Source organism: Denticeps clupeoides, chromosome 1 (genome assembly GCF_900700375.1).
Source record: "Denticeps clupeoides chromosome 1, fDenClu1.1, whole genome shotgun sequence".
Classification (NCBI taxonomy): Eukaryota; Metazoa; Chordata; class Actinopteri; order Clupeiformes; family Denticipitidae; genus Denticeps; species Denticeps clupeoides.
Genome location: NC_041707.1, coordinates 37,800,967 through 37,825,945, shown reverse-complemented (window position 1 = coordinate 37,825,945; position 24,979 = coordinate 37,800,967). Strand labels below are relative to the sequence as shown.

The 24,979-nt window shown below is 46.2% G+C and overlaps 1 protein-coding gene across 7 annotated transcripts in view; it reads left to right on the top strand.

Moving 5' to 3' along the window:
* The window catches only part of exoc6b (exocyst complex component 6B), a 63,319-nt gene that overhangs the window by 7,900 nt on the left and 30,440 nt on the right, over positions 1–24,979 (top strand). For all 7 annotated transcript variants that reach the window (XM_028964753.1, XM_028964840.1, XM_028964871.1 and 4 more), the window contains exons 2-13: positions 4,936–5,101; positions 5,296–5,343; positions 5,424–5,514; positions 5,688–5,733; positions 8,839–9,043; positions 16,032–16,208; positions 17,696–17,764; positions 22,699–22,782; positions 22,881–22,927; positions 23,733–23,853; positions 24,585–24,656; positions 24,720–24,817. In XM_028964753.1, the coding sequence (XP_028820586.1) occupies positions 4,936–5,101; positions 5,296–5,343; positions 5,424–5,514; positions 5,688–5,733; positions 8,839–9,043; positions 16,032–16,208; positions 17,696–17,764; positions 22,699–22,782; positions 22,881–22,927; positions 23,733–23,853; positions 24,585–24,656; positions 24,720–24,817 (1,224 nt within the window). The remainder of the gene's footprint in view (positions 1–4,935; positions 5,102–5,295; positions 5,344–5,423; positions 5,515–5,687; positions 5,734–8,838; positions 9,044–16,031; positions 16,209–17,695; positions 17,765–22,698; positions 22,783–22,880; positions 22,928–23,732; positions 23,854–24,584; positions 24,657–24,719; positions 24,818–24,979) is intronic.

Here is a 24,979-nt window from a genome sequence, read left to right as displayed (position 1 = left end):
ACACACACACACACATTTTAGCCAATGCTGAGACTTCCATTTAGCCAGTAACGTTTAGCTGAGACGTGAAGGGGCTCCATGCGGGGGAGGCGGACTGGTGAGGCAGTCTCCACCCTGCTGAGTCACGTCCAGCCGCTTGCTCTTTGAAGCACCGGGTGGAGTTTCACACGCAGCTTCACACACTGCGTACGGGCCGCTCGCACGTCTCCGCCAACATGTGCCTGTAAATGAGGGGTGTAGGTTTGACGTGCAGGTCTTCGTCGGCCGAAGATGACCTCATGCATGGCGTCTCCAGCAGCAGTTCTTCCAATGGGCGTACCCTCGAGCGTTTTCTACGTGAAGTCATTTTAGACTGAAGAGTCCAGATGTGTGACATCAGAGGTGGACAAAACTCCTGACTGTGGACCGCTAGGCTCACCAACATGTCCACTTGACGTGAATAATGTTCCTTTTTGTATGAGTAGGGTGGTAGTAGCCAGAAGACCCAGGTTAAAACCCCACTTACTACCATTGTGTCCCTGAGCAAGACACTTAACCCTGAGTGTCTCCAGAGGGGGACTGAAATGTCCTTCATGACTTCAGGAAGTCATACCCTTCTAAGGTAATGATGACCAGGTGAGTGATGAAATTCTCTTCATGTTCAGTCAATCTACATTTACAGCATTTACCAGACACCCTTATCCAGAGCGACTTACAATCATTAGTTACAGGGACAGTCCCCCCCGGAGACACTCAGGGTTAAGTGTCTTGCTCAGGGACACAATGGTAGTAAGTGGGGTTTGAACCTGGGTCTTCTGGTTCATAGGCAAATGTGTTACCCACTAGGCTACTACCACCCTACATTTTTTGGTTTCTTAATGCATTAGTAAGAAGTTCACCATCACCAGAGTCCATATCCATTCCCACCGAGCCGCCGTTATGACATTTACATTACTCACTCAATACTTCTCTGTACTAGATATATTTTATATATTACTAGTCAGATTATTTTTTCTCCTCTCCTGTGATTCATTGGCTAGAGTGTAAAGTGAAGGCCTAATGAAAAATTCATCGGTGTTATTGGAAGAAATGTGCTGTTGAAAGCAGGACCGTGTGGGGCGGAGGCGGGGGACACGCCGGCGACTTTCTGCCTTTCTGTGACTCATCACTATGGCTTTGCCTGCGGGCGACCTGCAGGCAGATCGCGTTTCAGCCTTGCACCGTGGCCATTTCCTCTTTTAGACCCGTTCACGTTACCGCGCCGCTCCCCCGCTGACTGGGCAACCCGGCCGGAGTAACCTGATCCCGGTGTGATTTTTGGCTCCACCTCAAACGCTGAACCAGCCTTTTCTACAGTACAGGCCAAAAGTTTGGACGCACCTTCTCATTCAATGTGTTTTCTTTATTTTCATGAGCATTTACGTTGGTAGATTCTCACCGAAGGCATCAAAACTATGAATGAACACATGTGGAGTTATGTACTTAACAACAAAAAGGTGAAATAGCTGAAAACATGTTTTATATTCTAGTTTCTTTGCTCTGATTACTGCTTTACACACTCTTGGCATTCTCTCGATGAGCTTCAAGAGGTCGTCACCTGAAATGCTTCTCCAACAGTCTTGAAGGAGTTCCCAGAGGTGTTTAGCACTTGTTGGTCCAGCTCACCCCAAACCATCTGGACTGGGTTCAGGTCCGGTGACTGTGGAGGTCAGGTCTCCACTTTTTGTTAAGTACATAACTCCACATGTGTTCATTCATAGTTTTGATGCCTTCAGTGAGAATCTACCAACGTAAATGGTCAAGAAAATAAAGAAAACACATTGAATGAGAAGGTGTCCAAACTTTTGGCCTGTACTGTACATCAGACACCATCTCAACTTTAAAGTTTCTTCATTTTGTCCAGTGTAGTTCCTAACAGTAACTACCACATGGGCATTGCTGGCATTATACATAATCCTGCATAATACAATAGAGTTTTATATAATTGTGTAATTTATGTTTTGTTTAAATCGACATCTCAGACGTATAATTTCAGTTTGTGTTCAGTGAACTTCTGTTTGGCTGCGACAATTCTGATTTTTAATTTGACAGGACTTCAGTTGCATCAGGGTCTGTAAATAAGAACTCTTTATCGAATTCAGATCAACACGCTCAGCCTGAGGTCTGGCCAGTGTTGGGATGGTGTCACCCGAACCCCCCCGCCCCAGATACCAGCTGGCCAAGGCCGAGCGCAAGTGGCTTCGACCGTTCCTATCCGAGCCCTGCCCGGGCGGCCGCTGTGGAGTTGAGATGCAGGAGATGCTCTTCATCCTGGCACTGGAGTGTCCTCTAAGCCCCCGAAATGAAAGCGGGGAAGAGTGGGTCCACTGTTCTTCTCGCCCCTCCCCCCCCAGTTCCTCTGAAGCTTCACGCGGGACCTCGAGACGGACAAGAACATTTGGAATTAACATGATGTGGATACAGTGGTTTATTTGTTAAAATTACTCATATACTCTGCGGCTTATTTACTCAAATGCAGTTATGATATTTGGAAGATGGATTTGGTTTTGCACTGTATTTGTCTCTTTGTCTTTATGGAGACTTTATGGTCACTTTTTCTGTTTGGATGAAAGCAGGAGATCTAATGAAGTCCAGAGGAGGCTGTGCAGAGTGTTGGCTCAGTGCTTCACCACCATGCTTGATGTTTTTTTTATTACAATAGCCATGCTCAGGGAATAAGGGAAACAATAATTGATAAACTTGATGTCCAATGGTAATTTGACATCAGCAGTTGGTTTTTGTAAATCCTCGCATTCAGGGCTGATGTTTCTAGTGAAGTGGCAGATTCATGTTCGCTTTATTGTGTTTGTGTGTGTGTGTGTGTGTGTGTGTGTGAGAGAGATGCTGGCTGGACCAGTGGGGACTGTATTGCGCAATGGGCCCTCAGGCCTCTGCAGCAGCTGGGCTTTCAGGGTCGAGAGTCTCGGAGGTCGTGGAACGGAACTCAGTCCAGCAGATTCGGTTACCGACACTGCTCATGAGGACACTTGAGGGAACGACATTCAGAAACACGTGACGCACCAGACAAGGCCACCAGAACAGCTTCTCGAGAAGGATGGACACCATTGAAAGGTCGCTCGGTTGGAGCAAAATGTATTCATAGTAATAATTCTGATCCCTGATGAATATAATTCCAAATCAAGCAGCAAAAATCTTTCCTGTTTCCTGGCAGTCATCATAGTGCCATAAATTCGGAGTAAGGCTGGCAACACTGTATGAGTAGCCCATCGTTGATCGTATCGTATATCCTTCACAATGTGTGATCAGAAATGTGGCTTTTGAAAAAAAAAGTGATGAATACAGCCTTGTGGTGCTAAAATTATATTTTCTTTATTATGACCATTTACATTGGTAGATTCTCACTGAAGGCATGAAAACTTGGTTCTCTTGGCATTCTCTCAATGAGCTTCAAGAGGTCGTCACCTGAAATGGTTCTCCAACAGTCTTGAAGGAGTTCCCAGAGGTGTTTAGCTCTTGTTGGTCCAGCTCACCCCAAACCATCTGGATTGGGTTCAGGTCCGGTGACTGTGGAGGCCGGGTCTCCACTTTTTGTTAAGTACATAACTTCACATGTGTTCATTCATAGTTTTGGTGCCTTCAGTGAGAATCTACCAACGTAAATGGTCATGAAAATAAAGAAAACATGTTGAATGAGAAGGTGGGTCAAAACTGCTTTTAACTATACACTAGTTTCTTTTTTTAAATGAAAGGATAATTGGTTCAATGAAGCACTATAAAAAAATAAATGTGGCTTTTGGGGAGCTCTTACACTTCAACACCTCAGGTGGCGTCAGTCTGCGGTGGTTACACGAGAGCCGCTGCGTCTCGTTCTTTCGAGTTGTCTCTGGGCTTTGTACTCGACCCTGCACTACTGACTGGCCTGGGCGTGTGCCTGCCCGTGTTGAGGTGGGTGAACAACGCTGCCGGACTCTTCTGCTCAGAGCCCCTCCACTCCCTATTCAGAGTAGATTGAGCTGCTGCCTAATGCTTTCATGCCTGACAGGCAGATTTCACTTCACTTTTTTTTTTTTTTTTTTCTCCAGCCGGCCGAGGTTTAAAAGGCTTTTGGTCTGAATGAGAGTCGGCCATTATGGCTGTTAGTGGGCACATATTGACCGTATGATTTCTGCTTCTGAGCCTTTTTTTTTTTTTTGCTTTAGGGTTATTCCGTTTATTAGTCCATAACCAATAAAAAAAAAAGTAAAGTAAAAAAAAAAAGTTTTTAAAAGTACAATTTTAAGTGTTCTTACTTCAGTTTACACTTGATTATTACAATGTGAAGTGTGCTGTTTTTTACACTTTTTTTTTTTGTGTGTATAATATCAATCATTAGTCTAATTAAAGGTCTTCATGACCCCATTAAGCTTTACTTAAATATATTTTATATTAAGTAGAACTGACACTGAAATATGCTTGTGATTTAGTACATTTTTATTGTATATTTAAAATAACCCCTCAAATTATGAATGAGATAATCATATGAAAACTGGATGTAAAGTTCACTGTTAACTTCTGCATTAATAAAACTATTTTTGGGTAGCAAACTTTATTTTTATCCATTAAGTCAGTTTTATATACTTGCAATTAGTGCATTTGTAATATGTAAAACTAGCACAGAATGTTAAAAGTATGTACTACAAATGCATGTGATAAAGTACATTTAATAAAAACAATAGTAGAAACCTGAGTAGAAAGATTTATTGCCTAGTTAATTACCAAAGTCTGCTTTATGAATGTATCCTTTATAGGTAATAATTATTTGCAGAACCAGCTGTTGACCAGTTTTTTTTAAAATTTTTTTAACGTGTTGTTGCCCCCTCCTGGTTGTACTTCATCATTACACAGCACAGTTTGTTACCAAGACGTTATTCCTTTCCATTCTTTCCTTCCAATAACACCCCGTCCTGTGTTTCTCAGGTCCGTGTATGATGGGCAGGAACATGGCCTCTTCATGGAGAAGCTTGAGGGGAGGATCCGCAACCACGACCGTGAGATTGAGAAGATGTGCAACCACCACTTCCAAGGCTTTGTCGACTCCATCACCGAACTGCTTAAAGTGCGCGGAGAGGCACAGAAACTTAAGGTGAAGAAAGGAGTTGTGCTGTGATTGCTAGGAAGGCCATTTTTTAAAAGAATAATAGCGTAATTGTGACTTATTCCAAATGTATTTTAAATATATGTTAGTTATGGTAATTTCATGGTTGTTTTATGGATGGTCATATTAGTATTTCGGCTCTAGTGTGTTTGATTTTTGGCCTGTTTTTTTTTCTTCTTCAGGGTCAGGTGATCCAGACCAACCATAATCTCCAGAACGATGGCAAAGAGGTTCGATTTGCAGTCATTAACACGGTGAAATGGTGAACTAGGATCGGTTCTTGACTCTTCCCAAATTGCCCCCCCTGCAGACGCTGAATACGATGGATGAGCTGAGGCAGTGTCGGCTGCAGCAGCGGAACATCGCCACCACTGTGGACAAGCTCACACACTGCCTGCCCGGTGAGCAGCTGCCGCAGGGCGGAGGAGAGTCGCTAATACCATTGAAAGTTGTCGATGATTTTATTTCGCCTCGGTCTCCTTTCGGCTCTAATCATAGATTTCTATTGAATTTAAATTCAAGAATTGTTTTGTGAGGTCATTTTTCCTTCTTTTTTTCTTAAAAACTTTTTCAGTGCTGGAGATGTACAGTAAGCTACAGGAGCAGATGAAAACTAAAAGGTGAGACCTGTCCGCACAAGAAGTACTTTTAGTTGCCTTGTGGGTAACACGCATGTATACGAAGCAGAAAACCTGATTTCAAACTGCACTAACTACCACTACCAGTAATTGTCCCTTTAACTACTGCCGTGAGTGTCATTTGTCGGACCACCAACCTTTTAAAGCAGCCTGCTTAGTTTCAAGTGGCCACTGGGTGGCGACACAGACCACTTGCTATTCCAGTGGCACAGGTGGGCCGCTGCGATGGAGCCAGCTGTCCGGACGCTGCATCCAGAAGGTTGTCCTGCCATCACCCCCCCCCCCCCCCCCCACCCCCCCCAGGCCCTGTCGTTCTGATTAACGGTGAACCGTGCGGCGGCGCATCCAGGAGTGTCGATTTATGGACGTTCAGGGAAACCAATGAGCCGCGTGACTGGCCGTGTCCTAGCTGATGACCGCGGACATGCAGAGCCACCGAGAATCAGATCCGTCAACATGAACTTTGTTGTCCTGCCAAGTCCGGGGAAATTTGTCTTTGGTCTCCGTAGAACTTTTGTGCACAATAAATATCTGCGTTTGAAATATAGCTAAGTAACCGTCAATTTAACCGATGGAATAATAGTACAAGGGAGCTTAGTGGCTCGTGCCTGCGTAGTAGGTATCTTCTCATTTTTCCCTCTCCTGTCCTTACCATGACCCTGCAAACGAGTGTCCCGTGGCCCGTAAATCACGGCCATCGTTTGGTTCTGCCATTGCCGTCGAGGCTGCGGCGAGGCCAGCCAGCAGCAGTCCGCCTCTCCCGGCGTGCGGCGCTCGTCCTCTGATTTATTCCGACAGCGCGCACGTCAGTCGTCAGGCCCACGTCTGGATCTGATGCCGGTGCCAGGAGGGCGGGACCTGCTCGGTATTACTCAGAAGGTTGCGGCTGATTTGTGTATATTACATGCAGATACTGCTTCGCCAGCATTTTTGGAAGTGTGACATGGTACATGCATCAAAGTTATAGGCAGTACTTGGAGCTTGGACCTTGTTGCGGATCTGGATACGAATTTAAACAATCAGAACCATATGTCTACTTATTTTCACACGGGCCCCTACTAATGTGTTTTACAAATAGTTTTAACACATTTGTTAAAGGTCTCCTGACAAAGTGAAATTTTTTAACATGAATTCCAGTTCCCCGAGCCTGTCTATGGTCCTGTAGTGGCTAGAAATGGTGATATGCGTAAAGAGGGATTTGGTGATTCAGCTTACGTGTTCAGAGAGTGGTTCATTCAGGAATTTGTCGCCTTATGACATCATAAGGGGAAAGGCTAGCTCCCCTTTCTCATGCTTTTTCTGCCCATAGAATTTCCCACCCCTCCCCTAAAAAAAAAAAAAAACTTTAAAGTGAAGTGATTGTCATATGTGATGCACAGCACATGGTGCACACAGTGAAATTTGTCCTCTGCATTCAACCCATCACCCTGAGTGAGCAGTGGGCAGCCATGACAGGCGCCCAGGGACGGTGCTTTGCTCAGTGGCACCTCAGTGGCACCTTGGCGAATCGGGATTTGAACCTGCAACCTTCTGATTACGGGGCCGCTTCCTTAACCGCTAGGCCACCACTGCCCCTCGAGCCGGAGACATTATCTCCACCGACCGTAATTCCAAACGTGCGAAACGTTGCAGTTGCTTGGTGATCGGAAAGATACTTCCGTTATAAACTGCTAAACTGTTATTAAATACTTTTGTTTTTACATATAATGTTCTGACAACACTAATCACAAAAAATTATCAATGGAAATCAAATGAATTCACCCGTGTAGGTGTGAATTCTTTTTCACATTAAGGTGGAAAAACACACTACAGGCTGAACCAACTTTGACGTAATGTCCTTAAAACGACTCAAAATGAGGCTCAGTTGTGTGTGTGTGTCCTCCACGTGCCTGTATGACCTCCCTACAATGCTTGGGCATGCTCCTGATGAGGTGGCGGATGGTCTCCCTGAGGGATCTCGTCCCAGACCTGGACTAAAGCCAAGCTTGGTTCTCTGGCCAACGTGCTGCACGATGTTGGGCTGTAAGCAAAACCCCCGCCTGTGGACGTCGGGCCCTCATACCACCCTCATGGAGTCTGCTGCTGACCTGTTTGTGTAGGCACATTTTGCAGGGCTGTTGCGCCGCTCCTCCTGTTCATCCTTGCACCAAGGCGGACGTAGCGGACCTCCACGTCTCCTGATGTGCTGGCCCGTCTCCTCATCCATGTTCTGGACGGACACTGACTGACACAGCAAGCCTTCTTGCCATCCATCCTGGATGAGCTGCACTTCCTGAGTCACTTGTGCGGGTTGTAGACTCCGTCTCCTGCTACCTGTAGGGTGAAAGCACCGGCAGCATTCAAAAGTGACCAAAACACCAGCCAGAAAGCACGGGAAGTGAGAAGTGGTCTGTGGTCCCCTGATGCAGAACCACGCCTTGCTGATTGCCTACAATTTCTACCTGCTGTCGGTTCGATTTGCACAACAGCGTCAGTGTTGCTTCCTAAGCGGACAGTTTGATTTCACAGAAGTGTGATTTGACTGGTGATTGTTTAAGTGTTCCCTTTTATTTTTTTAAGCTGTGTGATATTAGGGGACCGCTAAGCAAAAAAAAAAATCGAATGGCAGGGGACCTTTTAAACTCTTATCCAGTGAAATTTGTAGCATATTTTTGATGGGATGTGGAATATCAGTGCCCTCCGCCTATTTTCCTGCTCTCCTCACACTGGGAGTGTCCCACTGTCACATCATTTGGGTTTGTCTCCCCAAACCCCGGGGGGCAGTGGTGGCCTAGTGGTTAAGGAAGTGGCCCTGTAATCAGAAGGTTGCTGGTCTGATCTACCTGATCTGCCAAGGTGCCACTGAGGTGCCACTGAGCAAAGCACCGTCCCCACACACTGCTCCCCGGGCGCCTGTCATGGCTGCCCACTGCTCACCAAGGGTGATGGGTTAAATGCAGAGGACAAATTTCTCTGTGTGCACCGTGTGCTGTGCCGCTGTGTATCACATGTGACAATCACTTCACTTTTTTTTTTAGAATTGGTTCCTCCACAATGCTAAATTAAATTAGATTTTTTATTATTTATTTTTTAAAAATAAATACACAGGTACTACCCAGCTCTGCGGACCCTCGACCAGCTGGAGCACAGCTGTCTGCCGCAGGCGGGGGCCTACCTCTTCTGCACCATCATGGCCGAGAACATCCCACGCCTGCGCGCGCACATCCGCGACGTCTCCATGTCCGACCTCAAGGACTTCCTGGAGAGCATCCGCAAGCACTCGGACAAGATTGGCGAGAAGGCCATGAAGCAGGTGAGGCCTCGGCATCCGGATAAATTGGACCGGGGACGGTACTTTTGTATTGCTGCCATAATTAGTTTATTACAACATTTACTCGATTGCTTTCAGGGGTTGGGTGGTAGTAGCCTAGTGGGTTCGACACTCGCCAGTGACCCAGAAAAAACCACAGGTTCAAACACCACTTACCACCATAGCGTCCCTTAGCAAGACTCTAGTAACCCTGAGTGTGTCCAGGGGGACTGTCCCTGTAACTACCGTCTGCTCCAGGAAATATACCCGGAAGGACGTAGGCTAATTGGCGTGTTTGTGGAAGTGAGTGTAGAAGTCAAAGGTCGACCGTAGAGCTGTAATGTCTTTTTTAATTTTTTTTTATCAAGGTATGGTCCACCTTCCCGTCCCTCACTCTGTCTGGTCGGCCGGTATGAGCCGAGATACAGTCCTCTCCTTCTAAAGACCTTCTTGGTTCAGCCAGAGTTTAGTGGTGATTGCTGATCGAGTTGCGCCCCCGGGTTTCTCTCTCTCTCTCTCTGTACCTCGTTTTCTACTTCTCTCCTTCCCTCGGTCTTATCTCTCTCGCCTCTCCCCCGGAGAATAGGACAATCTGTTTTGGGTTAAAGCGTGTTTTGGAGCGATCACCAAAAGCAGAAGACAATAGAGCATCTTTTGTCTGTGTCTGGTGAGCATGAGTGCCCTGGTTGGCTGACTCCTGGTATTTGCCCCAAATTTTATTTATTGTTTATCAGTCCAAGATGGGATGGAGAAGGGCCGGACAAGACCGAAATGACTGCTCCCTGGGGCGGCTTTATCATTTCTTCTTTCTCCTTGCATTCCTCCCTCCCCTCATCCACGCCGTCCTTTTTGGGGGCGGCGGCACAGTGTCTCCACTGTCCTCCTCCTCTCGGTTCTAATCACAACCAGGTTTCTCTCATAATGAAGCTGTTACGGATCCTGATAAGCAAAGTGGCAGAAGGAGACGCCAAGAAATTGTCACTGAAGGGTTCAGGCGCTGTTCTGTGCCTTGTTGTGTGCATGTTTGCATGCCTGATTGTGAACATGCCATTAATGGGGCAGAATTTGGGGAAGCCGGGTTTAAACCATAATGCTGCAGGGAAAAACCCATCAACATAAGAACAGGAAGAATTTGTCAATGCTGCCATAGAAGGGAGTCTTCCAGATGTGTGGAAGGTCTTGATAAAGATCTCACATTGAAACAGGAATGGATCGAACCTGTCTGTTTCCCACTAGAGCATATTGTCAGTAATGCATTGCCACCATATGCATAAAAAAAAAACTCTCATACATTTATGTTAATTCCATAATAAATGGAATGCCTGCCCTCATCACCAAACACTTTTATTTATACATTTATACACTTTTTTTTTTTTTTTTTTAAACGTATTTATATAATTTCTTATTCCTCTGTCATAAACTTGGTATTTTTGGTTACAGCTGAGGCCAGAAATCTATGGTTGTAAAAAATTCCGATGAATGTCCAAATACCTGATATAGATGTTCCCATCGGAAGAAGAAATCTCGGCAATATTGGTTTATAAACCTGTTAAAATATGCACATCTTTACCACATCTGTAAAATCAAAACTCATCAAAACCCATGAATTCCCCCTTTTTTTTTTTTTTTTTTTTTTTTTTTGGTGTATTGTGAAATTTCTGACCGTATCACATCATTTGATTTGCTTCTGAAGTGTATTAAAGGAGACATCGCCCGTCACCAATAGGTGGCAGCAGAGCGCTGCACAGCATGGTCTGCATGGTCTTCGTCTCTCTGATGTGTCCCAGCATGTTGGAATGTTGGCTCAGGACTCCACAGAGAATCTAGCCGATTTTTAACCCCCCCCCCACTACCCACGGCGTGAGTGGCGGGTGGAGCCGTACGTGCCAGAGCCTCAGGACAATAGCAAGACAATGTCACTCTCACCGTGCGGCACAAATGTCAGTGCAGTTACATTTATTCACAGACCGACAATTCTGCATTTACACACCACATTTTTTTTGAGGATTTTTGAAACTTCCCTGGCGGCACTTGTTTCAGAAGGTAGCCAATCACGTTAACTGATGTTTGAGAGTATGATTTAATGTTGACAACATTGCGCAACTTTTGTGCATTGTTGTGGTCTCTTGGTAGAAATTGCGAAAACACGAGTTTCATAAAATGAATCGGCACAGAAGTCATAAATATGACTCAGATCTTGCAGTGTTTTGTTGTGGTAGCAACTGTGTTTCAAGTGGTGTCTGTCGGTCACACGTCAACACAGACAGCCTGGTGTCTGGACACGCCCTGGATAAAAGACTACGATTTGAAGTTCTCTGAATGGGTTAACAGCAAAATCCTTACAACCCAATCAAAAGGGAAGTGCAACTGTCCACCATGAGTGTCCATCGGCAGACTGTTTCATATTGGGTGTCTACATGTGCAGGGTGACCAGATTAAAATATGACCTGACCCAAGTCAACACGGTCTTGCTGTGTTTTAGACCGTGTCCGATTACCGAATAGTGTTTTTATTGATTTATTTTATTTATTAATTTTGCTCAACATTTAGCCCCCTCTCAGGAACACTGTTTAAGAAAATTGTGAATGGTGTTACAATTATTTGTAAATCTTTTTTTTTTTTTTTTTTCCGTTGCTGAACCAAGAAATATTTTTGTGACTTTTGAAACTAAACTAACTCCCATAAATGTCCAACTGCTTCCAGTTACAAGTCTGAGGTCAGATGGGTCGCAGCCAATCGGCAGCTGCAGTCTGGAGTCACACCTGTCTTAAATTACGGACCTTCCTCCCGGAACCTTCGACTTCCCCAAATGCTCCCGTATTTTTTCGACTTCCTACTGCGGCTTAGTGGTGGCGTACGTTTTGCGGACCAGCTTCACTTCCTTTTTTTTTTTTTTTTTTTTTTTTTCCATGTGCAGTGGCGACACATCTCCACCAGGGACCCACCCCATATCATGGACAGTGTCAAATTTAGGCCTGGTCCCCGCAATCGTTTCCGCTAGGTGCTTATATTTTCCTCCGGCAAGCATTCCGTGCTGTTCGTCTTGACCCCCCCCCTCCTCCCGGAGTTCTGGGATACCCTCGCACTGGCTAGCTGCAGCCCGGATTAATGGGAAACACATTGCTCGGCCTGTGAAGCAGAAGATTGATTACCTGTATCTAGTTACTGAACACGCAGACCTCACAGTAGAGGAAGTTGTCCCGTTCTGTGACCGTACGGTGGAACCAAGCCTGTCGGAACCCCCCCCCCCCCCCCCCCCCCCTCTAGAAAAATATACGTGGGTTGCGTTTTGGTTCCGAAGTGGGATGCGGCCGGATGCAGCGTGGAGTATCTCCGTTAAGAAGCAGAGTGTGAAGCCGGCGATCGCCCGTGTGTCTGGGGTCTACGCCCTGGGTTTTGGCGGGGGGGGGGGGCAAGGGCGCCTGAAGTCTATATCCCAGAAGGCTCGGGGGCTAACGAGGGGGCCGACCTCAGACGTGCCGTAATCAGATCGCTGTTCAAAAGGGTCCGGTGCAGTGCGGCGTAGCGTTTGACTGACAGGACTGGCTTCCGTCGGGGCACCTCGGCGTAGGGGCAGGGCCCAGCCGCTTCTCTACCACGCGCTATGGCCCAGTTCCGCCAAAAGGAAGCTGGTTTCCATCAAGTAGGTGATCTCAGCCACACCGTCCAGGAAAACATTCACCAGGTGGTTTTGGTACGGGAGTAGGACCTTGCCGGAATGTTTAGGAGCGGTAGCTGAAAGTCCGGGTCCAAGATGGATGAGGGGTCCAGTCTCAGATGTGTTCAGAAGGGCTGCCATTCATGCCAGTGCTTTTGACTTCCAACCTAGATTCAGCAGGTTTGCTGAAGGTGTCGCACTGCTTTGAGATGGACATTTATGTCATTGCCTTGGGGGTTCCCATATTCCCATAGTGGCAGTGGTGGCCTAGCGGTTAAGGAAGCGGCCCCATAAATCAGAAGGTTGCCGGTTCGAATCCCGATCGGCTGAGGTGCCACTGAGCAAATTCACCGTCCCCACACACTGCTCCCCGGGCGCCTGTCATGGCTGCCCACTGCTCACTCAGGGTGAATGGTTAAATGCAGAGGACACATTTCACTGTGTGCCCCGTGTGCTGTCACTTCACTTTATTATTATTAGTATTTTTATCTCATGGTATGTCAAAGTGCTAAACCTTTATTTTTTTATTTTTTAAAACAAAGCTTAACCCATCTCTTTTATAGAAGTTTATCGGTACTTCATAGCATCAAGTGGCAACTCTTGGAAACTCTGACCTTCCGACACCCACTTGCCGCATCGGGGTTCCGACCGAACGCATTCACGTCCGTGGAATAAACCCCCCCCCGTGGGAAGCCTGGCGCCTCCCTCCTCTCCGCTCCCAGAGGTTCTTGCAGCGATGACGTCTGTTCCACCACTCGCCGAACATTTAAGTGCATTCGTTTCTAAAGGAAGAGGATTGGAAAAAGCAGCACAATCAACATTGCATTAAACTACAGCTGGCCACCTTCAACCGCCCACCCCCCAAATTGGTTTACCCATTGACCGGGAACATGGCTTGCGTCTTTTTTTTTTTTTTTAATTTTTTTTTTACTTCAAGCTCTTACTCGTTTGTGCTCATTCCAGTGGAAACCTTTTGATTTGGGTCCCATTGTTTCCCCCGCTGATGATGACTGGGCCAGGCTATGAATGACCCTCACTCTTTTTTTACATGTTCTGGAGACCCTTAATTAACCCAGCTCCCATTCACGTGGCGCTCTCCGTGACGTCAGCCTTGACGTTGGCATTGACGTTGGAGTGACTCAGTTAAAGAACGGCGAATTCTTTTGGCTTTTCGGTGTTTTTCTTCGCGTGTGCTTTTCAGTTTTCATCTGCCGTTGTATGTGCGGGGTGGGGGCTGCAGCTGAGGTTTCCTAGAGGTGGATTTATTATTATTATTATTATTATTATTATTATTATTTATTAAATTATTTTTTTAAATTGGTCCCTCCATTTATTGTATAGTTGTTTTTGACTGACTGTCTTATTTTTAGTTTTAGTCTAGTCTTTGCATCAACCTGTCATTTTAGTCTTAGTCACATCCATACTCATTTTAGCCTAGTCACGTTTTATTCGACTAAATGTCTGAGCATTTTAGTTTTATTTTAGTCAGTATTATCCATGACTATTTTAGCGTAGTTTTAGTCAAAGGCAATTTTAATTTTTTTTTTTTTCTTTTTTGTAATGCAGTTCTATTTAGTAGAACAGACAAAACAATTAAAACAATTATCTTATTATTATTTTATTGTTACCTTATAGACTCAAGAATACTCTACATCCTCTCCAGAAATGGAACAAATCAGATGTTCCTTCGAAGTATTCCGAAGTCCCCAAAAAACGGCGTTAAATTTGATTGAGCAAGTGACGTCATATAGACATACTGTATAATAATAACACGATTAAACGAGAGGGAATAATGCCTCATCTTGTTTGTTTTTTGTAAACCACATTGTAGTTGTTGTCACATGACCAGCAATTACGCTGCATCTCGTCTCCTTTCTGTAACATCATAAAGGTCAGTTGGCCAACATATTTTGTCCAATTTCATAGACGAAAACGCTAGTTTGTCAGACCCATAATCTGAAGGTTGCTCCATGGGCGCCTTTCGAGGCTGTCCACCGCTCCCTCAGGGGGACGGGTTAAAAGGCTGCTGGTTCGATTCTTGAACAGTCAAGGTACCACCTGAGCAAAGTACCGTCCAGGCGGTGGCGTTCGTGGCTGCCCACTGCTCACTAAGGGTGATGGTTAAATGCAAAGGACATCTTTCGTTGAGGCACCGTCTGCTGTGCTGCAGTGTTTCAAAGTGACTATCACTTCACCAACAGGCCCACACAAACTCGAGACAAACTTGGAACATGACAGGGGTTGAAAGGACATAATACAGTGCAATAAAAAAATTATCTTGTTTTATTAATTGCGGTTACAATCGCTCTTCAATCGCCATTTCAATATTAATTTGTGTAGATTTCAAAGTTTTATAGTAGTGTCTTGGTCTTGGAGAAGGCTTATATTCTTAGAAAGGACATAAAGACATTAATAATGTCAACTTTTTTTTATGTGGATGTGACCAGTTATGCTCGTGCCAGTCTGTGTTGATGATCACAGTAATGTTAATAACAATACTGGACTGTTTCCCTTTCTTACACAGGGACTCCATTCTCTACCAAAACCACCACAGAGCAGAATATTCATCTACTTAGCTTTTCTCTATCAGTCTTTTCTTTTACTCTTTCATCGCCACATGTTCTTTTTGTGTCTTGACCCGTCTGCCGCCCCCCCACCTCTTTGTATTCCAGTGGTATGCAGACCCACTTCTTTATAGTCTCATCCTATGGTTAGTTGATTGACGCCTGAAGTCCATGATCCCGTTCGGCAGACGCATGGCCCCGTGGCAATTTGAAAAGTGAAAATCCTGGTATAAGTTCCGTACGTAGCGGCCAGTTTTAGACCACCCAACCCAGATATAATATATATAAATATATACACACACACACACACACAAGTCCTTTACATGCTTTGTTCGCCATTATATATGTCTGTTAGTTATTTGATGTGGTGGTTCTTGTGCTGTTTGGTCTCTGTCTGTATCTGTGGTGGCCTTCATGTCCTTGTACAAAATGCATGGGGGGGGGGGGGGGGAGGTTTGTTCACTGGTGACGTTTAGGGGTTTGCTTTGGTTTGGGCATGGTAGACTTTCTATTTACATTTATAAAAAATAAAACGCACTGCGTACGTAGTTATTACCATAGGCCTTCACGAGGATTTTTGGTTACCACGGTTAAGTTTGGGGGCATGGATATGTTTAGGCATTGAAAAGTCTTGTTACCAATTTATCCACTTATTATAGATAATTATTCTTCCAGGACCTTGCAAAGATATAAAAACTGTCTATTTTTTTGTGTTTACTGTATTTGTGTGTGTGTGTGTGTGTGTGTGTGTGTGTGTGTGTGTGTGCAGGCCCTGCTTCAGCGCTCTTTGGACGGTGCAAACACCCAGCAGCAGCAGAGGGGAGGCGGCGGCAGACAAGGGGGCAGGAAAGAGCCTCAGGCCACAGAGCTGGACGGGCAGGGCGGCAGCCCGCGGTCCGAACAGGACTCTGGCATATTGGACGTGGAGGACGAGGAGGAGGAAGGGGTGAGCGCTCCGCCGAGGCGCCTTTGATCCACGCGTGGCCGGGAAACGCGATATTCCGCAAAATAAGGGCGTCTCAATACTGAGCCTTCGCTCGTTTCCCCAGATGTCGCAGCACAGTAGTCTTCCCGCTGTTCAAAGTGGGTTCACGGTTCGCCAGCGTCCTCGCACGAGTACACGGTGGGACGAAACTCTGAAATTTAAACATCTGACATGCATAAAGCGGACAGAAGTCACAAGACCATAACCAGTAAAACAACGAAACCGTCCATTTGTACGTACGTGTACGAGTAGTTCACGGTCTAAAGAAACTTCTGGCAATGATACAACAAATCCATTTTTTCCCCCCTGCATGTGTATTTTATTGTTAATGAATAAATGGATTAATAAGTGTATGAGTCGGGGAAGGGTGTCACGTGACCCGCTCCTCTGGTACCACGACTGAGGATTATCGTAACGCTTCTCGTCTTGTTCGAGCCCAAACTTGACTGAGGAAGGTGGCACAGGGCAGCAGAGCGTTGGCCGTTTAAGGGCCGTCGGTGTGCTCAGTGTCATTCTCTCTCCGAGCGGTCATTACGCCGGACGGACATTACGCATGTCGTACGTGCACATACGGGCAAACGAAGCACGACGCCCGCTCTCATTCTTCAGGGTCACCTGGGCTAGTTGGTTTTTAATTTCTTCTCCTCACTCCAGTACGTCCTCTCAGTCCACTTCCCCGTTTCAAACTTAATCAAATTTTCCCATTTTATCTTACAATGTATAATGTAGACCTGAAGTGCGCGTGACGTGTAAATAATGGACCTGCTCTTGACCCTTCCCACAACCCTCTGGTCCCTGGTGGGCCCTGGTGGGCCCTGCCTGGCTGCGTGCGTCAGTGCCACTTCCTGTCCAGCAGCTGCTCGGAGGGCATTAAACGCCAGACCCTTTATTTTCGAACAACACCGGGAGGCAGGGGAATAATCGCGCCGGGGTCATGTCCGAGTGCCAGTACGGCGTGACCCCTCTGCCGCCCCACGTCTCCCGGGCCTGGCATGATATGGAAGTCATGTTTGCCAACGGTATTGTTCGTCCTCTCTAGGGAAGATGGAGCTGTGTTTTTCTAATATTTTATTTTGTTGGATCGTTGGTCAAGTGCCCACTTTTGACCCCCTCGTCCTCCCCCCAAAAAACAGGGGCTATTGTTTAATCTCCTTTGAACTATATCGGGAAAATGAGCATTAGCATCCATGAGTTTGCATGCATTGTTTTCACTTCAACACGCCCGGGTTCATCAGGCACATCATCAGGCCTAATTAAGAACCCACATTCATATGGTTTTTAATCTTGTTTTTCATCACTCCATGTTCTCTTGAGGTTATTTTTGGGCTAGTTCCCAACAAAAATGATCGATTTCACAAAAAAAAAAAAAAAAAAAAAAACTCAATGGCGCCCCCCTGTGGGCAGGTATTAATTTCTTTTTAATCGCAGCTTCTCGTCTCTCTCTGTAGGGTCTGGGGGCTCATGACCTGGTGGACTTCTCTCCAGTCTACCGCTGTCTGCACATATACACAGTCCTGGTGAGCCTCTCCCTCTCGCTCCAGTTTTGTCTCGGTTTAGCCTAAAATGATCAAATCATATCAGTGGTTACACCTTTATATTATATTCTTATATTATATTATATTATTATAGTTTACTCACAAATTTAACCAATCACATATTTTGGTTTGTACCATTTTTACAATTAAACTCTCCCTGGTTCTTCCTGAACACAGTGTGGGTCACCCTGCCCAAATAAACAGGTCCGAATGCAGACACCCGTGATGGATGGACTCGGGACTTGGGCCACTTCTACCAGCATTGCGTTGGGCAGCTCTAATTTCACCCATGTTTAGTTCCCGTGTCGGTAGTCTGGGGCCGCGGCGACGGGATCTCGGACGTTTTTGAGTTTTTCTTGGGTGTTCTCATGTATCATATTGACAGAATTACTGTCTTACCTAAAAACTATAATACTATGGGTGGAGTTTTTTTTTTTTTTAACAATTTTATTTATTTTTTTATTCATAAGTGGTTTTATATAAAGTATGCATGTTGTGTTTGATGCATCACGCTTCCCTTGCGTGTCACCGTGTAACTTTTGACCCCAGTGTTAGGCGAGGGTTGTTACTCCGACAATGGCCTTTGTTTCTGTTTACTGTGAGAGAGACACTGGAGGAAACACTCAGTGCCTGGAGAGTGACAAACACACACACACACACACACACACACACACACGCACACACATTCTGAGTCCATTCTGATGGTCAAGCCGGAAAAAGTGAGACTGATATATTGCAGGGAAGCTTTGGGTGTGTGCGTGTGTGTGTGTGTGTGTGTGTGTGTGTGTGTGTGACACGTTTCATGTCCAGGTCAGAAAGTGAAGTGCCTGGCGTTGGGCTGATTCAGTGGGACGAGGTTATCCCACGGCTACGGAGCGAGGGACCGGCAAAGAAAAAGCAAACAGACTTATGGAGTGCCCGTCGCCTGCTGTGATAGCAGAGTTCGGGGGGACGGGGGGGCTTTCTCTTCAGGGAATGTTCTAGTTTATGTGTTTCCTTCCCTTGGTACCAGTCATGACCCCTCACTCACCCCAAACCCTAGGAAGCATGTCTAAACCTGAACTCTGTGTGTGTGTGTGTGTGTGTGTGTGTGTGTGTGTGTGTGTGGGGGAGAAGAATCTCATGGCTTATTTTTGTAGGACCGGTCAGGTTGTTCAAGTTTATTTAGAAATGATCCTTTATAAAAATGTATAAAAACACCTTTCGATGGTTATCAAAGAAGGCGCTCCTGCTCCGCCCCTATACCGGACCGTGGAACCCGGGCCCAACTTTGTTCGAGAGGAGTGAATGTGGCGTTTTGGTGCTGCGGGCGGGCTCGAGAGGGGGAGCGAAGGCAGGCACCGACATGTGACAACTGTCCTTCAGTCATTCGTCCTTCGGTCATTTGACTTTGTGCGTGTTGTGTTGCCGGATGCCCGGTTGATGACTGCTAAAATGATCCCTCCGCTTCCTACAATCTCTAATTAAGGGCGGCAGTATAAAAAGGGGCTCTGATGTCTTTTTGGGGGCTGCGATCCACTTTCCCGCCGCATCCCCTGTTGCCTTCGCTTCAAGTTTTGAGAGGCATACGCAGTTTTGGTGTCGGGCCTTGTTGGTAGTCTTCATTTTGTTCAAACATTTGGCTGTACTATGTGTGTGTGTGTGTGTGTGTGTGTGTGTGTGTGTGTGTGTGTGTGTGTGTCTCATGACACACACACACTTATACCAGGTGTACACCAGGTCCAAGTCTGTTGTCTTTATTTTCATGACTATTTACGTTGGTAGATTCTCGGTGAAGGCATCAAAACTATGATTGAACACATAAAATGTGGAGTTATGAACTTAATAAAAAGTGGAGACCTGACCTCCACAGTCACCGGACCTGAACCCAGTCGAGATGGTTTGGGGTGAGCTGGACCAACAAGTGCTAAACACCTCTGGGAACTCCTTCACGACTGTTGGAGAACCATTTCTTGAAGCTCATCGAGAGAATGCCAAGAGTGTGCAAAGCAGTAATCAGAGCAAAGAAACTAGAATATAAAACATGTTTTCACTTATTTCACCTTTTTCTGTTAAGTACATAACTCCACATGTGTTCATTCATAGTTTTGATGCCTTCAGTGAGAATCTACCAACGTAAATGGTCATGAAAACACATTTACATTTACAGCATTTATCAGATGCCCTTATCCAGAGCGACTTACAATCAGTAGTTACAGGGACAGTCCCCCCCCTGGAGACACTCGGGGTTAAGTGTCTTGCTCAGGGACACAATGGTAGTAAGCGGGATTTGAATCCAGGTCTTCTGGTTCATAGGCGAGTGTCTTACCCACTAGGCTACAACCACCCTGTAAATAAAAATAAATAAATAAAAATAAAGACAACACGTTGAAGGAGTGTGTGTGTGTATATACACACATCAGGTATATATATATATATATAATTACCTGGTGTGGTAATACAAAGTTATCATTAAATTGATTTTCTTTCCTAGACTGGCACGTGACAAGGGCAGGAAATCGATTTGGGGTTGGCTGGAATGATTATGAAGGGTGAATGATGTTCAGGATGTAGGATGTATCTAAAGAGAGCAGGAAGAGTGACAAGTAAACGGGAATGTTGCACATCCTGAGGAGGAGGAGCTTTGGGGTCGAGGGGGAAAAAAACCCTGGCATGGAGGATGGCAGGACCCAAGGTGTTGAAAAGTGGGGGCTCCTCACCGCCCGAGGCTCGTCTACGATCGGCGTGGCTCATTGTTTCGTTTAATCCCTGTTTGTTTGGCTTCGTCGTCTTCCTTTTTGCTTTTTCCCACACTTTTTTTTTTTTTTTTTCCCCCGAACGCCCCCATTTCCCTGATCCTTTTCAGCCTATCAAGGTCCGATAAACACGACGGCGGTCCCTTTGACCTCCCTTTCATGCACCGCCGGGGAGGCGGAGGTCACAGCCATCAGGGAGTGCCACAGAGCCAAGATGGCGGACGCCAGATTGAGTGTGACCCAGTGCCCGTGTGCCAGCATTTTTCTGTTATTCCCGTTCCCTCTCCTCTCGTTTCTTATTCTGGGCTCGCTTCGGTCACATCAGCTTTAAACCTGGAAGTAGAATCCCACTTCCAATCAAGCCCCTGGTAAACTTCACTTTACCTCCTGTTTCCCATCCCTCCATCCCCCCGAAAAACCCTCCAGTGTTTGAATTCCTCCTGGTTGCCGTAACGGGGTGAAGTTCGGACCGTGAACAATGCGCCTTTGTTCCCTCTCCTGCTGCTCTGAAAAATCTGATTGGAATTATGATCAGTGTAAACACAGATTGGTCGGACGTCACCAGAGAACGGCACACGGGCGCTGAAGCCGCCTCTCGAGCCGAACCCTGGAGGGGGGGGCACTGCTAACTGGGTTCACGTGGCCTGGACTTTTTTTTTTTTTTTTTCAGAACTTTAGGCCGGAATGTTCCAGCATCTTCGGTTGTGGAGCTTGTCTTTACTCAGTCAACAGCATTAATCGATTAAATGATTATTCCACACAGGACTAAATTATTCAAAATTTGGTTGAACTTTTTTCTTCTCCTGAGCTTGCATGATGGGCGTCTTGCCTTCCAGTCTGTTGTGGCTTTTGCAGTTCTTTGGGGTAATATTTAATTCTGACCCAACCCAACGGGGTTGGTCTTAATTTCTACCGTTTTAAATCGTGCTCGGTCGATCTGGCGTGCTAAATGAAAATGGATGCTGAGGAGGTGAAGCGGAAGCCAGCCTCTGGCGGTTATGTTTCCGTTGCCTCTTGGTTCAGCGCTCATAGCGCGTGCCAAGAAAGCCACGCTTTTAGCGTGGTAGTAGCCGAGTGGGTAACACACTCGCCTATGAACCAGAAGACCCAGGTTCAAATCCCACTTACTACCATTGTGTCCCTGAGCAAGACACTTCACCCTAACTTGCTCCAGGGGGGACTGTCCCTGTAACTACTGTTTGTAAGTCGCTCTGGATAAGGGCGCCTGATAAATGCTGTAAATGTCAAAAGCAGTACTTCCATCATATTGGAGAATCACTTTTTTTCTTTTTTTCCCACCACCCAAGGTCTCAGGTTCGAATCTTCCAACAAGTAAATGGCAATGTAATGTAATTGTAAGTATTTTTATTTGTTAGTCCTGAAGCGTCTGTAGCAGGAAGGTCGTTGTCCGGGTTTGTTGAAGTGAGGTTTTGTTTCCCTTTTTGACCCCTTGAGGTCATTCGTTTCTCGATGTGGCCACCTACTGCTTCTGCTGAGGGATTTGAGGCTGAACGTGTCCTAGTACGGTCAAGTCCAGGCGTCTGAGTGCGTCCCTCTGCGGCTCGTGCTATTGTGTTTGGTTTTCAGGGCACAGATATGAAGAATGCTTTTGGAATTCAATAGAAATTGTTGCTATTGTTAGGATCTGGATGGCAAGAACCTTGGAATTGTCCTTGACTCTTCGCTTTTTCCTCCCAACCCATTAAATGGCAAAATCACTCATTTGAAGGGGAAAGTCGTTGGTTCACATCACAATGCCAGGCAACTTCGGCATCTCTGGTGACCTCTTCAGCCAGTTGTCAATCTGTCGTCGCCGGGACAGAATGGCCAAATGCCATATCCGTATCTAACGGCTCCACTCTGGCTGGCCATTAGGGACTCTCTTTCGGTTTCTTTTGGGGACCTTATCTCAGAGGTCCTGGTCTGGCCTTCAGATAGGCCTGGCTTCACCAGGACCCTGCCAGAAGTCTGAGATAAGCCCCCTCTCTTCCTCCTTACTGCTTCTGTTTTCTTTTCGTCTGCATTTGGTTGGAAGTGTAGCCAGGGCTCTGCTCCAGATAACAAACCGTTCTGATGTTAAAGGTGAAGGATGCATGTTGCACTGTAAGTCTCTGAAAATGGCCACCCTATGAGATCATCTTTGACCTACGTGGTTTTTCCGCTGTTGTTGTTTTTTCCCAGGGCGCCCGGGACACGTTTGAGAATTACTACCGGAACCAGAGGCGGAAACAAGCACGACTGGTGCTGCAACCGCACTCCAATATGGTAAATCTTGCATCATGATGAGTCCGATACGTCCGAATTTGTACAATTTCGATAGCCACACTGACTTTTTTTTTTTTTTCTGTGGTTGTGACTGTCAGCATGAAACACTGGAAGGATACAGACGGTACTTCAATCAGATCGTCGGGTAAGATCTCGCTCGTTTTCTTGTCTCCCCCCCCCCCCCCGTCCCTTTCCTCCCAGAGGATGCATGTAATCCACGTCCTCTCCAGTTTGGCGCACCTGCTCGGCCTCTTCCCCTGGTCTGAACTCTCGATACTTCTGACGAGGGACGAGAAGCCCCGGTTCATGCCGGTCCACCTATCCGCTTGAACAAATCGGTTTGAAACAGTGCAGGTCACCGATAGCTTTCCTGGGAGAAGGGAAGGAGGCTAATCCAAACATTTACAGCGGTCCGATTTCCCTGGAATGGACCGCACATAAAAAATGTCCCTGTTCAGAAACAACCGTTGGTGTCCAAAATTCCTCTCAGTAAGCGCTCAGCCCCCCCTCACCACCACCACCCTGGACAAACAGCCGTCCTGCTGTCCTGGTCCAGCTTGTCAGGAGAAAACGGCTTGCCGGTGGATTTATGGGGTCCGGGACGTGATACGGCGGAACCGTGTTATTCCAAGTGTCTGAATGGGAGCGGCCGCGCGTCCGGAGCAGACTCCTCGGCAAACACGGTGACGTGTGGCTTGTGCCCGCAGGTCCCCGACGAGATGTCACTTCGTTACAGGCGCGTCTCCCGCTCTCAGCGGTTTGTTGGACAGCAGAAGGCCCCGGGCGACCCCGCCTAAAACCGATTTATGGCCTTGCAGTGTGTGTGTGTGTGTGTGTGTGTGTGTGTGTGTGTGTGTGTGTGTGTGTGTGTGTGAAGGCCTTGAGCGCGTCTGTCGTTTAACGGGTTAACGGTTTAGCCGCCAACCCTCTGTGCTTCTCCCTGCTTGCAGTTTTTTCGTGGTGGAGGATCATGTCCTGCATACGACGAGGGGCCTGGTGAACAGGGCCTATGTGGAGGAGCTGTGGGAACTGTCCCTGTCCAAGACCATCGCTGCACTGCGTACACACTCTGTATGTGCACGCACTCTCTCACACACACACACACACACTTGTCTACATAACCCGAAGCACATTAAACTCTACACACAAGTATATTTTTTTTCAAAAGAGAGCTTTTCTGGTCCCATGAGGTGAAAGATCCCAACAACCTTAAAGGGTTAAAAGAGAAATGGACCTCATGGTCCATAAAATTCATAGAAATGCTGAAATGCAAAACCTGCCGCTGATTAGAGTTGACATTATGGGGGAAATCTGTTGAGATTATTCAATGATGTGAATCAAATTGCTCGTTCTTTCAAGTTTAAAGGTGAATTTTTACACCTCTGGTGGAGATGTGACAAATTGTAAGTTACTTGTTTTCTTTATATTTTTGTTGTCCATCAAAACATATATAAAATAAGTTCTATCAATGCTTGCATTTACAGGATTTATCAGACGCCCTTATCCAGAGCAACTTACAATCAGTAGTTACAGGGACAGTCCCCCCCCGGAGCAACTTAGGGTTAAGTGTCTTGCTCGAGGACACAATAGTAGTAAGTGGGATTTGATAGGCGAGTGTGTTACCCACTACCCTGCTTATATATATTTCACTTTCAAGGACAATTATTCTTCTCGTTTGACCGCATTGTCATTCTAGCCGTAACCCTAACAACTAAATTATACGAATTCTGGGCGTTAAAACCATGTACTCCATGTAGTCAAGGTCAGTTTCAGCTTATTTATTCATGTCATTTTCCCGTCAGTCCTACTGCACAGACCCAGACCTGCTTCTGGATTTGAAGAACCTCATCGTGCTTTTTGCAGACACCTTACAGGTATAGACACCCATGGAGGGGCTCACAGGGCCTTCAGATTTTTTAACATTTGTTTTTGCGCAGGGCTACGGTTTCCCCGTCAATCAGCTCTTTGACATGCTGCTGGAGATGCGAGACCAGTATGGAGAGATCTTGCTGAAAAAGTGGAATACATCTTTCAGGTGAGATGCATCCTGGGACGTCGCGGTGTTTCCTCAGAGGACCGGCTCAGGAAGCATTGGTCTCGTGTCTGCTTTTCATCACTGATGGTAGCATTTGTAAATAGAGATGAAGAGTTTGTGGATCTTTGTGTCTTATGCGTTACACGCTCACAGAGGATGTGG